Source organism: Sarcophilus harrisii, chromosome 3 (genome assembly GCF_902635505.1).
Source record: "Sarcophilus harrisii chromosome 3, mSarHar1.11, whole genome shotgun sequence".
Classification (NCBI taxonomy): domain Eukaryota; kingdom Metazoa; phylum Chordata; class Mammalia; order Dasyuromorphia; family Dasyuridae; genus Sarcophilus; species Sarcophilus harrisii.
Genome location: NC_045428.1, coordinates 448,222,347 through 448,237,982, shown reverse-complemented (window position 1 = coordinate 448,237,982; position 15,636 = coordinate 448,222,347). Strand labels below are relative to the sequence as shown.

The 15,636-nt window shown below is 43.9% G+C and overlaps 1 protein-coding gene across 4 annotated transcripts in view; it reads left to right on the top strand.

The window, feature by feature from the left end:
- Positions 1-15,636, top strand: part of LOC100913406 (beta-galactosidase-1-like protein 2) — a 53,394-nt gene that overhangs the window by 17,672 nt on the left and 20,086 nt on the right. For all 4 annotated transcript variants that reach the window (XM_031960856.1, XM_031960857.1, XM_031960858.1 and 1 more), the window contains exons 5-8: positions 1,350-1,458; positions 2,173-2,265; positions 12,302-12,383; positions 14,273-14,337. In XM_031960856.1, coding sequence (XP_031816716.1) covers positions 1,350-1,458; positions 2,173-2,265; positions 12,302-12,383; positions 14,273-14,337 — 349 coding nt within the window. The remainder of the gene's footprint in view (positions 1-1,349; positions 1,459-2,172; positions 2,266-12,301; positions 12,384-14,272; positions 14,338-15,636) is intronic.

The window sequence follows — 15,636 nt, the reverse complement described above, 5'->3', positions numbered from 1 at the left end:
ATATAGAAGCGATCCCTCCCCTGTGCACTAAAGGGTAAGGACCCTTTCCTCATCATAGACCCCATTCTTATGCAGAGTCATATACATGGCTGTCCCCTGCCTTCCGCTATAGAAGGCCTCAGTAGAACAGAAACAAAGGCTGTAGTGTGTCTACTTGTAACTCTGGCCACACAAGCAGTTTCATACTGTGGTCCTCCTCGGTTCTTTTGTTTCCTGTTGTTCACCACCATGACATGTACCCGGAGGAGACTGTTAGCATATTCAATATTAGTGGCTTTTTTCTCTTCTTCTTCCCATGCCTTCTTGGGCCCAGGTGGCTGAAAGATCCCTAGGAACTTTTAAGAGTTGAATTGAGCAGCAGAAGGGGATTAAGGAGTGTTCAGGCAGCAGCTTGTACCTTTGGCACCCAAGTCTGTGTGTTCACTTCTTAGTCTGGAACGTGACATCCCTTAGGAAAGGCAGCATAAATATGTGCATGAGTGCCCACACATAGCCCCAAGGAGGGTCAGGATCTGCGAAGGGCAAAAGAGCAGGGTCTCAGGAAATCAGGAGCTCTTCCAAGAGCAGAGATGAAGGGTCTGGGAGTAATCCAGTTGGATTTAAGGGTGAGTTGGGGGGTGCTAAATGAATGTTTAGATTGGAGAAAGTTGCTGCTTTCTCTATGCCCTCGATTATACACTCACAGGTCACTTTGCCGTTCTGCCTGTGATTTCCAGACTGGCAATGGGACTCTAGGAACACAGACAATGCTTCTCATTATTCTAGATGTAAGAGAGGTTGAGGGGCTCAAGTTAGGAGCAGGGACTTTATATTTTGTCCTTGGTTCAGCGGTTGTTGTGGAGTTCTGAGATCATGGGACGGAGGGTATGAAGCATGGGCCCATTTTGTACCATGAAGCCTGGTTACCCCTGTTAGTCCCCTTAGCCTCCATTAGAATGGATGGTAGCTGGCTTTTGAGTCAGTAAAGTGGACTGCTGCTGATTTCAAGCTCTTCTTCATGGATGACAGTGGAAAGAAATGCCGGTTAAATTGGGCTGGGTTTTCTATTCTTAGAAGACCCTTGAACTGTTTGGTTTGGGTCTCTTGGGAGAATTGTGGGTGAAAGTGCCCAGAAGGCTGATCCCCAGTCACCCGGAGCCCCTGGCCGGCCTCCCTTTCTGCAGCCGAGCAGGAGCCCGAGCTGAATCCCTGCCATGTCCTCTACCAGGGAGCAGCCATGGGTGAAGGGCTTGAGGTGTTTGTGGCCCGGGCTCTGCAGTGGGCGGCTGTTTGAGGATGTAGCTCAGCCCTGACCTGGAACCCTGTCCATGCTCCGTCTGGCCCTCAGCCTCTGCTCTTTTTACTTCTAGCTGGTTGCTCCAGGACTCCAGCATGGAGCTGAGAACAACCTATGCCGGTTTCCTGAAAGCTGTGGATCGGTATTTTAATCATCTGATTCCCAGGGTGGTTCCGCTGCAGGTAAAGCCAACACCCCCCATCTCTCCTGCACCCTCTGTTCCCAGGAAAATGGGCCACAGGCCAGCAGGGGCTCCACGCCTCCCCTTCCGATCCCAGGATTCTCTATGCACATTGTGGAGGCTCTGCTCCCTCTGCCTACATGGGCCATGAGTCCTTGGGCCCGGGCTTGCTGCATCTTCAGAATCAGGACATAAGGGCTGAGGTCGGGGCCCGTGCCTTTGTGCGTTTGGAGGGTCTCTCGTCAGCTGGCACACCGAGCCTGCTCAGGAAGGGGCTGTGCACACGCAGGCCCATTCTGGAGGGGAGGTCCCCTACCGGGAGTTTTGTGAGGCAGCCATTGTTTACATCCAAGTGCCTTGGAAGTGGCTTTCTCTTGAGAAGAGCTTGCTCTCTCTTGGCATTTCTGGGAGTCACCAACCAAGACCGGAAGCTCACTGCCAGCTTGGCGGTGCTGAGGGCGTGAGGGAGCGGGGAAGAGGGGTAAGGCCCAGTCACAGGGCCACCAAGGCCTCACTCACAGCCAGCCCGGGAGGGAGTCGCGGAAGCCGGCTCCGTGACGCTGTTGGTGCTGCACCCCCTCCTCTTAGGAGCACAAGACAAGCCAGGTGGGAGACACTTCGGGGGTCAGACTAGCACCCGCGCGGTTTGAAGAGGAGGAGCGACATGATTAGATCCTTTCCCTGTAGTGCTAATGCCCAACTCCTCCTTTCTCAGTATAAACAGGGAGGGCCCATCATAGCCGTGCAGGTGGAGAATGAATATGGCTCCTACGACAAGGACTCCAACTACATGCCCTACATCAAGAAGGTAAGAACTGCTCTTCATGGTTTTTGAGTCTCCCAAGATTTCCTTTCCGTCCCACCATCCTTCACAGTCACTGTCTCTGCTACTTCTTGGAGAGGAATTCTTCCCCCAGGGTTCATCTCAATAGAAAATGGAACCAACTCAGTTGAGCAGCTGCGAGACTGAGACTCTAATGCTAAGGGGTTCCTGGACGCCTTACCCCACTTGGATTGAAATAGCACTAGAAATAATTACTTATCAACAGTTAGTATCAAGCGTACAACCCTTAACAGGTTTGTAGTTCCATAAACTCCAAATGTAGTTCTTTCTTTCTCAATAGTATTTTATTTTTTTAAATACAGATAAAGATAGTTTTCAACATTCATTTTTGTAAGTCTTTGTGCTCCAAAACTTTTCTCCCTTTCTCCCTTTCCTTCCCCCTTCACAACACAGCAAGCAATCTGATTTGGCTATATATGTACAAATCTCCTAAACATATTTCCATATTTATCATATTATAAAAAAAACAGACCAAACAGGGGAAAAACCATGAAAGAAAAATCAACAACAGAAAGGTAAAAATACTATGTTTCGATCCACATTCAATCTCCAAAGTTCTTTCTTTGGATGTGACTGGCATTTTTCAAATCAAGTCTGTTGGAATTGCCTTGGATCACCATATTGCTGAGAAGAGCCAAGTCTATCATAGTTGATTATCACATAATCTTGCCATTACTATATACAATGTTCTCTTGGTTCTGCCCACTTCATTCAGCAGCAGTTCATGTAAATCTTTCCAGACTTTTCTGAAACCAGCCTGCTCATCATCTCTTACAGAACAATAATATTCCATTACTTTCATATACTAAAACTTAATTCAGTTATTCCCTAACTGATGGGCATCCACTCAGTTTCCAGTTCTTTGCCACTACAAAGAGCTGCTGCAAACATTTATGCACATGTGGGTCCTTTTACCTCCTTTATAATTTCCTTGGGATACAGACCTAGTAATGGTATTGCTGGATCAAAGAGTATCCACAGTTTGGACGTACTTCCATATTGCTCTCCAGAACAGCTGGATCATTTCACAATGCCACCAATAATGCATAGTTGTCCCAATTTTCCCACTCTAATATTTATCATTATCTTTTCCTGTCATCTTAGCCAATCTGAAAGGTGTGAAGTAGTGCCTCAGTTATTTTATTTGCAATTCTCTAATCAATAGTGATTTAGTTCATATTTTCATATGACTATAAATGGCTTTAATTTCTCTATCTGAAGATTGACTGTTCATATCCTTTAACTACTTATCAATGTGGTCTTAAAAATTTGATTCAGTTGTCTATGTATTTTGGAAAGGAGGCCTTTATGAGAAACACTGGCTGTAAAAATTGTTTTCCAACTTTCTGCTTCCCTTATATTTTTGGCTGCATTGGTTTTGTCTGTGCAAAATCTTTTTAATTTAATGTAATCAAAATTATCTATTTTGCATTTCATAATGTTCTCTAGTTCTTCTTTGGCTATACATTCCTTCCTTTGCCGCAGATCTGACTGGTAGACTATCTCTTGCTCTCCTAATTTGCTTATAGTGTCACCCTTTATGTCTGAATCATGAATTTACTTCAGTCTTACCTGATGTAGTTCTTTCACATTTTATGGGTAGCTTGATAGCATTTAGGAATAACTAGAGCATATCATAAAGGTCTTAGCTATAAAATGAAATGGTTTTATTGGGACAGAGTTCTGAGGGAGAACAGTTCATTGCCTGGGAGGAATAAGGAAGTCTGGGGAAGGTGGGGCGCGGAACTTTGAACTGGTCTTTATAGGTTTATAAATTCAAGAGGAAAAAAAAAAAGAGGAAGAAATGGGGGAGAAATTGCAGTTACCCAGTGCAAGGGGAAAAGTGCTGCATTTCAGACTTCCCCAGTTTGGTCACTCACTTCCTCTGTGATCTTTTTCAAGTCATTTCTTTGGACCTTAATGAGAGATGGTTAGGTGATCCCTTCCAGTTCAAATTCTATGATTCTGTGATGTTTTAGGAATAGGAGGCAATGTGCTCAAAGACACAAGAATAGGAAAACTCATGGCCTATAAGAGGGACATGGAGCAATCCAGGGTTTTTTTTTTTTTTTTGAGCATTTAGTATGTGGAGAGGAACAGGATGAGGAATGGTTAGAAAGGTAGATCAGAGCCACATTGTAATAGGACTTGAAGTTAGCCAAAGAAATTGAAACTTTGCTCAGTAGGCAGGAAGAAACTAAGGAAGATTTTTTTTAATAGAGGAGAGACCTGACCAAATATCTGTTTGAGATACTTTTACTAAAGGGGGGAACATGGGCACAAAGGAAAACATTTAGGAAGCTCCTAGCAGGCTACAGGGGCTGCCAGTAGGTGCAGTGGGGGAGAGGGAGTCCTCAAGTTCAGCTCTGTCTCAGACACTAACTGTGTTCCTGGGCAAGTCACAACCCTTTTTGCCTCAGTTTCCTCATCATAAAAGGAATTGGAGAAGGAAATGGCAAATCGCTCCAGTAACTTTGCCAAGAAATTCCCAAATAGGGTCACCAAGAGTTAGAAACAACTGACAGTGATACATACAGACATACAAACAAGGGAAAAATTCATCATGGGTCAAACTGAACACACAAATAACAGTTAATAGTACCGAGTCAGATTAATTGGGGGCAGGCTTCCTTGAAAGAGTCCCTTTCCCTACACTGAATATATGTACAGATAGGGCTTTGAGGGCCGAGCTTTGTGGGTAGATTGTGAGAGCTGATCCAGATCTAGAATTGCTTTTCCTCCTGGCTGTCTGTGGTGAAATCTCTCCTGTAAAGAGCAGACTGGTCCCCCCCTGGGGACTTAGCTTAACTCTCTCCCTGCTGGCAGAAGCTTTTAGTTCATTGCTTCTTCAGTCCCACCTCCCTCCCTCCTCTCCCCAGGGAGCTCTGTGTACAAAAGGGTCTCTGGATGAAGGGAGGGCAGCCAGCCTGGCCCCGGATGGGAAGCCGCTTGTTTCTGAGCCCCTTTGTCCATGGCAGGGCGATTCCCGAGTATCCACTAGCCCTTTCTCCAGCCCCTTCTCGAGTTAATTATCCCTTTGTTCCTTCCACTTTGAGGGAGATCCAAGACAGGTGCGATGACTCTCTTCCCCTTTTCATACATCTCTCCCAGCTGGCCTTCCCTTGTGATTTCAGGGAGTTGTTTATCTTAAGACTCTGCTGGAGGGAAGGAGAAGTCTCACCGGCTTGAGCGGAGCCTGGAGGCGCTGCAGGGACCTCTCCTTCTGCTCACACTTGGTTCCCTGGGGTCTGGGGAGTTGGGCCTGTGTTGGGGGAGGGGCAGGCACAGTCAAAATAAAACCTTTGCTTCCTTGAAGCTGCTCAAGGCTGAGGTTTATACATTCAGGGGCCAAAGGCGGGTTGGGGGACAGGGATCCCTCTATGGCCGAGGTGCCAATTTCTTTAACAGCTCCTGGAAATTGTAGCCTGGGTCACTTACTCAGCAGCGCAGCAGGACCCAGGGGCAGGACCCTTGGTGAGACACAGCCTCAAGGGGTTATTCATTCTCTTTTGTCAGTTCTCTGCCCACAAAGCAGGCCGGGATGGTGGCTGCTGCGGTGAGGAAAGGAGGGAGGGAAATGGGAGTGGGTGCAATTCTAGGTCCTTTGCATACCTTCGAGACTCACCTGCTCTGTGTGTGGCAGACTACTCCCAGCCTCCTCCTGGTACGGCCAGGAACAGTCACCTGGGTGTCCTGCCAATGTCGAGTCCTTATCAGACTCGAGCCGATGGAGGGGCCTCGGGAGCCCGGTTCTTTCATTTTAGATCTGGGGCCCCTCGCAGGTAAGTGATCCAGCCAATATCCTTCAGGCAGGGAGGGTCAGGTCCCCATTTGGACCCAGGTTCCCCAACTCCAGGACCAGGCTCTTTCTGTACTTCCTCTCTAGCTGCAGGTAAGATTACAGAGAATCTAGTCAGACGTAAGACTTAAGAGGGAAGACTTCCTTCCCTCACCTGTGTCAGCCTCTGGAGCTGCAGGAAATTGCACAGTCGGTCCTCCATGATAAATTCCTGTCTGAGTTGGAGACTAAGTCATCCTGATCATCCGGGTGAGTCTGCACTCTCTCTGTTCTTTTGTCTTTCACTAAAATCTGCTTGTATGTAAATCACTTTGTGAAGTGGCCGGTACCACTTTCAGTTGGATTTGGCCTCTTCTTGGCCAGCTCCTAACAGTTTAATGGACTAAGCTTCACACTAAACTTGAATCCTTCATCTGGCTTCATTTGGCACCAGGATGAGGCGGCTTCTTCAGCTTGGCTGGGTGGAAAGAGTCCTGGAGCCAGGAGACCAGCTGTCTGATTGTGGGGAACTAATGTAACCCCATTGAGCCTTAGATTCCTCCTCATCAAAATAGGACTTAATCGGGGTAATATCTTCCCGACTGGATTGTGGGGAGGAAAGTGGCTTTCAAACTTTGAAGTAGCAAATATAAGTAACAATATCATATATTAAGATAATATGACAAAATTAAAGTTATTTTTTCAGACATTTAGCTTTTCGTGGCATCTTCTGTTTTCTTGCAGTACCTCTTCATTTAACATTGATGTCTAAAGAAATAAAGCAAATTTGTCAAAAGTCAAATAGCTAATGAGGGATAGATCTTGAAAGTAGGCTTTTGAACTCAGCTCTTTCTTCCCTGGCCCAGTTCTGTGTTCTTTATACCATACCTCAGTTCTAATGACTGCTGGGAGTGTGTGGGGGAGTAAGCTGGTTTGGTTAATATAAATTAAAGGAGGAGTCTCTACAGCACCTGAGAGGCAAAATCAACCCATCCATGCAGAACATCTGTGATGTGAGGACCCACTAATATGAATCGACTCATTCTTTGGAATTTTGACTTCTGGAGGTGAATGCTCTCTTCTTATCCTGATGTTGCTCCTAGATTGTTTTATCAATCCAATTGAGATCGTTTATGTTATTTGGTTTTTAATAGCTTAATGTGCTCTATTTCAGTAGATAACACCTAATGAAAGTGGACCAGGAGTGTTCACTGATGAGATTCTGGACACTTTTTTTTTTTCTCTACCTCTATCTGTTGTCTTTACTCTTTCCCCCAAAATACTCTGGGAAAAAGAAAACAATTTGGAAAGCTCCCAGCTCCCCTAGTAGCCATAATCTGCTTCTTTCTATTCAGCAAATTTCTTGATGAAAACATCTGGTGGTATTTGTAGTGCTCTAAACCCTGTCCCTGTTGAGGATCCTGATTGAGAAAGTCCCTGGGAACTGAATTTTCCTGAGGCTTTCAGATCCAGTCTTAGCATCTTCCCCTCAGACACAAATAGCATATGTCCTGGGGGGTGGTCTTCTCTCTTTTATTTATAACCTATGGAGGAATGCTTACGCATGAGACCCACCATCTCCCATATCCTTATCTGTGCTTTTGCTCCTTCTCTGCTTTTTTATATAGAACAGAACTTTCCAAAGGAAGATTTCAACTTGGAGATTGTTGGGCAACAACCATTATATAGAAAACAGCTTTTTCTTTTCTTCTCAAAAGTTATTTTATTTTTTCCAAATCCAAATAAAGATAATTTTCAACATTGATTTTTATAAAAGTTTGTGTTCCAAGTTTTTCTCCCTCCAGTCCTCAAGATGGCAGGCAATCTGACATAGGTTAAATATTTGCAATCCTTTTAAAATATATTTCCATATTTGTCATGATGTGCAAGAAAAATCAGACCAAAAGGAAAAGAAACAAAAAAAAAAAAAAAAGGTAAAAATAACATGTTTCGATCCACATTCAGCCTCTATAGTTCTCTCTCTTAATATGACTGATTGGCATTTTCCATTCCAAGACTATTGGAACTGCCTGGAATTATCTCATTGTTGAGAAGAGCCAAGTCCCTCACAGTTAATCATCACATAATCTTGTTGCTGTGTTCGATGTTCTCTTAGTTCTGCTCACGTCATTCAACAGCATTTCATGTAGATCTTACCATGTAGGCTTTTCTGAAATACGTTTACTCATCATTTCTCGCAGAACAATAATATTCCATAACGCTCATATACCATAACCTATTCAGCCATTCCTCAAATTGATGGGCATCCATTCAATTTCCAGTTCTTTGTCACTACAGAAAGAAGTGCTACATTTTTGCACATGTGAGTCCTTCTCCTTCTTTTATGTTCTCTTTAGAATATAGACCCAATAGTGAAACTACTGGATCAAAGGATATACACAGCTTTATTGTCTTTTAGGCTTAGTTCCAAATTGTTCTCCAGAATGGTTGGATCATTTCACAATTCCACCAACAATGCATTGGTGTCCCAGTTTTCCCACATCTCCAACATTTATTTTTTTTTCCTGTCATTTTAGCCAATCTGATAGGTATAAAGTGGTACTTCAATTATTTTATTTGCATTTCTCTAATCAATAGAGATTTAGAGCATTTTTCATTTGGCTATAAATGGTTTTAATTTCATCTGAAAATTATCTGCTCATATCTTTTGACCAGTTATTAACTGAGTCACTTTCTCTATATATTTTAGAAATGAAGCCTTTATCAGAAATATAGGCTATAAAATTTTCCCCCCAGCTTTCTGCTTCCTTTCTAATTTTGTAGGACTCAGCTTCTTAAACTATGGGTTGTGACTCTAGGTCATGTAACTGAAATGTAAATTGTGAAATTATGATTTATTATCAGTAAATATTTGGTTTGTATATTTCTTTTGTATACCTATGTACAGAAGTCATGTAAAAATTTATTGGGGCTTGGTAGAGGAACTGGTCTCCATGGGCAAATATCAAAAGCTTGTGAATTTAGGATTATTTTATTTTGCTAAGAGTTTACATTGGCAGAATATATAGCTATCTCTTCCACATTGGGAGGGTCAGGGGTGTGATGCTTCCAATGATTGGAAAATCCATATAAAATTGTTTGGCCCTCTCTTTGTACCAGTTCTTTTATGGTGGTTTACAGTATCTTCTTGTAAAATTTGGATTAAATATTTGTTCATGGACTCTGTGTTGTCTGCAGCTTCTGAAAAACTCCCCCTAAATTCCCATTTAATTTGTTATGTTAACCTCTGATATGTTAAAATAACATTGAGAAAAGTTGTGATATGGAAGGGATAACTGTACTTATCTCCTAGAAGACAGCAAAGTATATATTTCAAATATTTGGAGTTAAAGTGTACATTGATCACTTTAAGGAAAATTTAGCTCAAAGATAAATATGCAAGTCAGTGCTCATTAAAATGGGACATTACCTCAGATAATTATTTTGCATAGGGAACTGCTTTAATCAGTCCTAATAATCATTCACACACAATCTTAACAACTGTTTTGTTTTGTTTTTGGCCCAGACCTGTGGTTTCATTGGTGTAGGGGAATTTCCTGGTAAGGAAAAACCCTCTCCCAGTACAGGTCAACCACCTGTTCTACAACTTAGAGTCTTAGAGAGTTACCTGGGGCAGTGAGAAATTAAGTGATTTGTCTGGGTCCCATAGCCAGGAGGTATCTGAGGTGGGCCTCAAACCCAAGCCTCTTGACTCCAAGACCAGCTCTCCATTCAGGAACATCCCAGCACAGTGGGTGGGCCTCCTGCAGAGGCTTCCAGGATGGGCAGCTGGGCAGGGGGAGAGGAGAGGAGGGGAGGGAGTTGTATCTGCAGAAGAACACCCACATGGATGCTATCAGCGATCCCCTGAAGCCAGGCACTAGCCCCGTGTCTCTGAGGGCTAGTACCAGGGTGTATATGACCTTGCCTTAGTTTCATAGTCCAAACTGCAAAAAAGATGAGCACCCTTGGTGTTATCCCAGTGAGATGCAGGGTAGCTGCCCTGAAGGGAGGAGGGGGCGTCAGTGCCTTTGGGTGGAGAGGAGGAAATCTTAGAGCTGAAAGGAACCCCAGAGTTCCCATGGTCCAGCTAAACTGAACAGGACCTCTCTCAACCTCTCCAAACAGTGGTCATCCAGCTTTTGCTTAAACGTTTTCAAGTCAAGTCAGTAAACAGCCGTTAAGCACTTACTATCCATTCACTCCCTTTTTGCACAGATCTAATTGTCAGAAAACTTTTGTTTTACTTTTTTTTCCCTTATGATAAGCCAAAATCTGCCTCCTTCCATCCACTGGTTTTCCATCTGCCCTTTTAGGCCATGCAGAACAATCTCTTTTCCATGTGATAGCCCTTCAGATTTGTGATATCAAGCTCCCAAACATGCCAGGTTCCTTCAGTTGAGCACAGTACCTGGCCCACAGTTAATAAAATAAATGCTGATTGATTCATCATTCCATAGTGTGATTTTGAGTGCTCGTACCATACTGGAATACAGGACGACACTTCCAATATCCTTCCTAAATTTCTTTCTATTGAGGCTGCTTTCAGCCAGCATAGGAGGGCCATGCATTCTTTTATCTGCCTGTGTGAAGCTGACTAAAGAACAATATTGTTCTTGAGAATTTATGAGCCAAGAGTAAGTCTGATGGATAAGCTTGGTGTACCCCTGGAAAGTGTAGCTCTGATTATTTTCTCCTTTTTGAGTGGTTTGTGTTCAGCATGTATACGGGTCCCCTGGAAAAGTACCCTCAGACATGATAATTGGCACATCACAATTTCCATGGCTTGGGCCTGTAGGGAAAGTGCTGTGTCTTTTTTCTCTTGTCTTTTGCTTGCTTCTTTTTCAAAAAATGTAGCTAGCCATATGGAAGATCTTTAGGGCTAGGAGGACCTAATGTGGGAAAGAAATATTTTTATTTTTTATACTTTGTAAGGCTCTGATCTGTAACCGATTTATGGTCAAAAGTTGATAGGAGATGTGGAAGTGGAAATTGTCTTTCTTAAAGGGAGCAAATCAATGGGCTCTTGGAGAAATCTTTTTAATTCTTTCATGAGGTCACCTCAGCAATCCTGTCTTCTGATTATAATAATTACTTGGGATAATGAAATAATCAAATTCTTATCCCCCTCCTCCTCCCTACACTATTCTGGGCTCAATATGCTCTTTGTGGGTACTTATGGTAAGAATGTACTAACAAATATGTATTTCTCCAAGGACTGTGAGTAAGTGGGTAGATTGAACCAAAGCTCATCTCTCCTTGATGCTGGCAAAGGGAAAAGTGTCAGAATATATACATTTAGCATATTTGCAAACATGCTGGCTTGCCCATCGTGGTAGTACATGCCTTGTTACTGGGGAGGCTGAGGCTGGTGGAGCTCTTGAATTTGGAAGTTCTGAGTTGCATTAAGACTAAAGATGTGTCCTAATCTAAAGGTGGACACTAAAGGTGTCTACATTAAGTTTAGCAGTTTAGTGTGGTGAGCCCCTGCAGATCAGGGGGCCATCAGGTTGCTTAAATAGGGGTAGGACTGGTCCAGGACAGAAATAGAACAAATTACCACTTTTATGCTGTCCCTAGTGAGAGTGGCCACTTAACTGATTGCTCCCAGCCTGGGAGACTCAGGAAAAAGAGAAAACAATAAGTACTGGTCTGCTCCCAGAAGATATTAAAAAATTTCTTTGGGGTTCAGAGGGCTGTTTACCATGAACTGAGCAACCAGGAAGCTGGTGGTTTGGACGTGGAGTGTAGGAGGTGATAATCCTGTGCTTCCTAGCTCTAGGATAAACTTGGGAACAATTCTAGCTCCCCGTTAAATCTTCAGACTACTGAGCCCAAAGGCAGATGATCACAGGATCAATGTGACTGATGCCGAGCCGGCCAAGGGAAGGCAGCCATCCTGACCCAGATTGGGAGTGGCTGCCCGGAAGTCCAGGTCTTCACAGCAGCATCCTCAACTGTGATTCCCACACAAACCAATTTGGGGCCTTAATTACCCCTTTGGCGTTGCTGAGCGTGTGATGCCGAGGTAGCAATTTCTCCCCACTCTGTGTGGCAGGGCTGTGGACGCTGAGTTTTATCTCCCTTGCCTCTTCTCTGCATCCTGCCTGTCACAATCACTGACTTCTTTGGGGCTCTTCTGCCTTTCCTAATGGATAGAACCCCAGAGGGGAGGAAAGAGTGAGGAAAGAGGGTGGCTCATCTTATTCTGTTTCCCTTTAGGCCCTGATGAGTCGAGGGATCAATGAGCTGCTTATGACATCAGACAACAAGGATGGCCTGAGTGGAGGCTACTTGGAAGGAGGTACAGATATGGTGGGGGCCATCAGGCTGGACTTGGGCCCATTAGAACTCTTGTCTAGAAGAGCAGCAGAATCAGGATTGAGGCCCTGAAGCAGGGATTTTCTTGGACCTACTTCTCCCTCTGTTCATTATTTCCATTTTTTGAAGGGAGCCAGGTTGCCAAGTCTAGAAATCATTTGCACATCCGCTCCTTGGTCCTTGCTATGCCACTCCATTAAGAAACATAACCGGCTCCTTCAGGTCACAAGATACAGTTGTCTATCCTTTCTGATGGGCCCATAACAGAGTTGGGAACTATCAGAATTATCTGAAAGCTATCGTTCCTGTGTGTGGAAATTGTGTGAAGAAAGTGAGCCAAATGATATTGGAGCATCTAGTCTTCAGCATGTGGTTGCTATGTGAGAGAAGAGACGCAAAGAGCAGACCAATGAATATCCATACCACGAGGCCTTACCAAGTCCCTAACAAGTATGGTTTAGAATGGAAATAGCTAGATCTGGGTAAGCGTTCTGGGACCCCCTCAGCACAAGCCCTTTCCTCTGCTGCCCAGGCTCTGGGCTTTTTGGCTGGTGTTCCTAAGCTTAGCCACAGCTCAGCACCCATCACCCTTCCTCCTAGCTCTGACTCCCATCATGTTCTTTATTGCCTGGGATGCTGGGATGGAACACTGGCAGCTCTGGATTGTGGGATCATCTTGTAGGTGTTTGCCTTCACCCTGTAGGCAGGAACCACTGGTGACAGTATTTGGGGGAGGACTAGGCCACAGACTTTTGAGAGATGGCCACTGGGGAGACAAGTCTCAGGGAAGAGTGCTCTAAACTGTCTGTCTGTAGGCACATATCCCCCATTCATTTAGGGGGTCTTTCACTTCCTCTTTCCCTTAGATTGATTTTTTTAGGAATCACTATTTCTGGCATTAAGGGCTATTGAGGGCCATGAAAAGGGAGAGGTGCAACTTGAGGCTCAGATACTGAGGAGCAGTAAAGAGAGGAGAGGCTCCATTATCTTCAGGGACTGACCCCTGGAGAAGGCAGCTACAGGGGAAATCTTTCTTCAGAAGGTCCAGATTTCCCAGCCTTTCCCAAGGTGGCAGCAGTTTCCTGTCTAGTCCACCAGGGGTCACCATCTCCCTGTCATTGCTTCCATTGCCATGTGCATACTGGGAGAATGGAGCTGGTGGCCAAGCCCATCTGCCTGCTTGCCTCCCCAAGGTAGGCGGGACCCAGCGTCTACAGCCTCCCATGCCCACGGGATTCAGAATAAAGACTCGGTGTGGTCTTTGCCCTCTGGCAACCTATGGCTTAACAAGAATCTGGACAACAACAGAAAGAGTATAGTTAGGGAAATGACCCATCGATGGAAAGACAGTGAATGATGGGCCAGAGCTTATGATCGAGCCCTGAAGCATGGTTTGGTTCTAATGATGAATATTTATTTTTTATCATCCATTGGATATTGCTCACGGTGGGCTAAAGAGTTTCAGGAACACAACTTTTTCCCACAGAGGCCTAGCCCAGGATGCCTCCAGATAAGCCAATAGAGAAGCTAGGTCCTCGGTCTCCAGGCCGGGGCCAGTCTGACTTCCCTTGTTCTGGTTGGTATTCCTTCTCTCTGGGCTCTGGTGGCAACATAACTTGTGCAGGGAGTGAAGTAGTGCTATCTCCCGGAATTCAAATTCTGTCTCAGATACTTATTAGTTATATGGCCATGGGCAAGTCACTCACTGTACCTCAGTTTCCTCATCTGTAAAAATGGAGATAGCACCTGCTAGGTTATTGTGAGAATCAAATAAGATAAATTATGTAAAGTACTTTGCAAATCTTAAAGCACTATATAAATTCTAGCTATAATTAACATTATTGTTATAGCATTTCTCTTTTTCCTCTATAGTGCTGGCTACCGTCAATTTAAAGCATGTGGATTCCATGATTTTCAACTATCTCCATTCATTCCAGGTAAGGATACTGTAAGTTGATGACCCAGGCCAGAACTTTTCTTGTCTAAACATCTGAGTATTCTTGACAATCATAAGCATAGTCAAGTCAAGGAGCTTTGACAGGAAGACGGAAATTCCCTCCTCTTCCTCTCTGGTAACCTAGACTTCAGGAAATTTCTGAGGGTAAGAGGCTTCTCAGGGACAACAGCAGGGGCTTGAGGTGCTCCTGGATTTTGTCCCTCCCTGAAATGGGCTCTCCTAAGACTTGTTCTATCATGCCTCAGATGGCCCTCTTTTTCCTGTCCTTCCTGGATAAAGCAGATAAAAGACTCATCTTGTATTCTGTCTATAGGTTTTTAAGATTTTGAAGTCTTCTAAAGGAATTTGAAGCATGAGTTTTCACACTTTTCAAGCCCCAGAGAACCTCATTACCAGCCTCCATGGGGTTTCATTGTGACCTGAAAGACAAGAATTTAAGAATGCCTTGAAGGCCCCAACTGTAGCAATTGATGAGGTGCATTTTTTAATCCATAAGAAAATGGAAATAGAATGAAAGAGGTTATGATTTTAATCTGAAATAGCTTGTAATCATTTGTATTAAAGTGCATTTGCATAGATAGGAGAAATTATAGCAAATTGTAATACAAAGAAAACATAAATTATAGTAAGCATACTACCTTGCCCCTCAAATTCTTTTTATGTCAGTTGACACACCTGGTCTTACTAATTTTTGGTAGTTTGGGGACCTGCTTTGTCTTGGCAGGCCATGGAGATCATGGGAGGAAAACCATCATTTGCATCCTTTTAATTTTGAACTTCTATTTTTTAGGCTCTCCTCACTTCAGATATGACCAGAACTGTCCTTAAGTTTTTAACAAATATGGGTTATTGTTCATACATAAAATCATTGTATAAGGGCATGGATCTAGAGGTAGGAGGGTCCAATCTGGTCCAATCTTACTTTACTGAAGAAATTGAGATGCAGAAAGGACAAGAGATCCAGATAATGAAGGTCAGAAGTGAGACTTAAATCTAGGTCCTCTGGCTTCAGATCTAGGACTGTTTCCATTGTGCCTTGCCAGCCATGGGGTTCATGGTTTTTGGTAGGAGTCACAAGTGTATAAGGAGGAGAGTGAGAAGAGGTGATGCTTGCTGAAAATATAATATACTTAGAGTCTCACTGAAAGCTGTGATCCCACCTGGCAGGAAGACTCCCACCCTTACACTCTCTCTTCAGTTCTATCTTGTCTTTCTGGAACACTTCTTCTCTTTTGGACTTGCCCTTGATGTCCCCTTTATTCTGTTTTTATTAATAAAC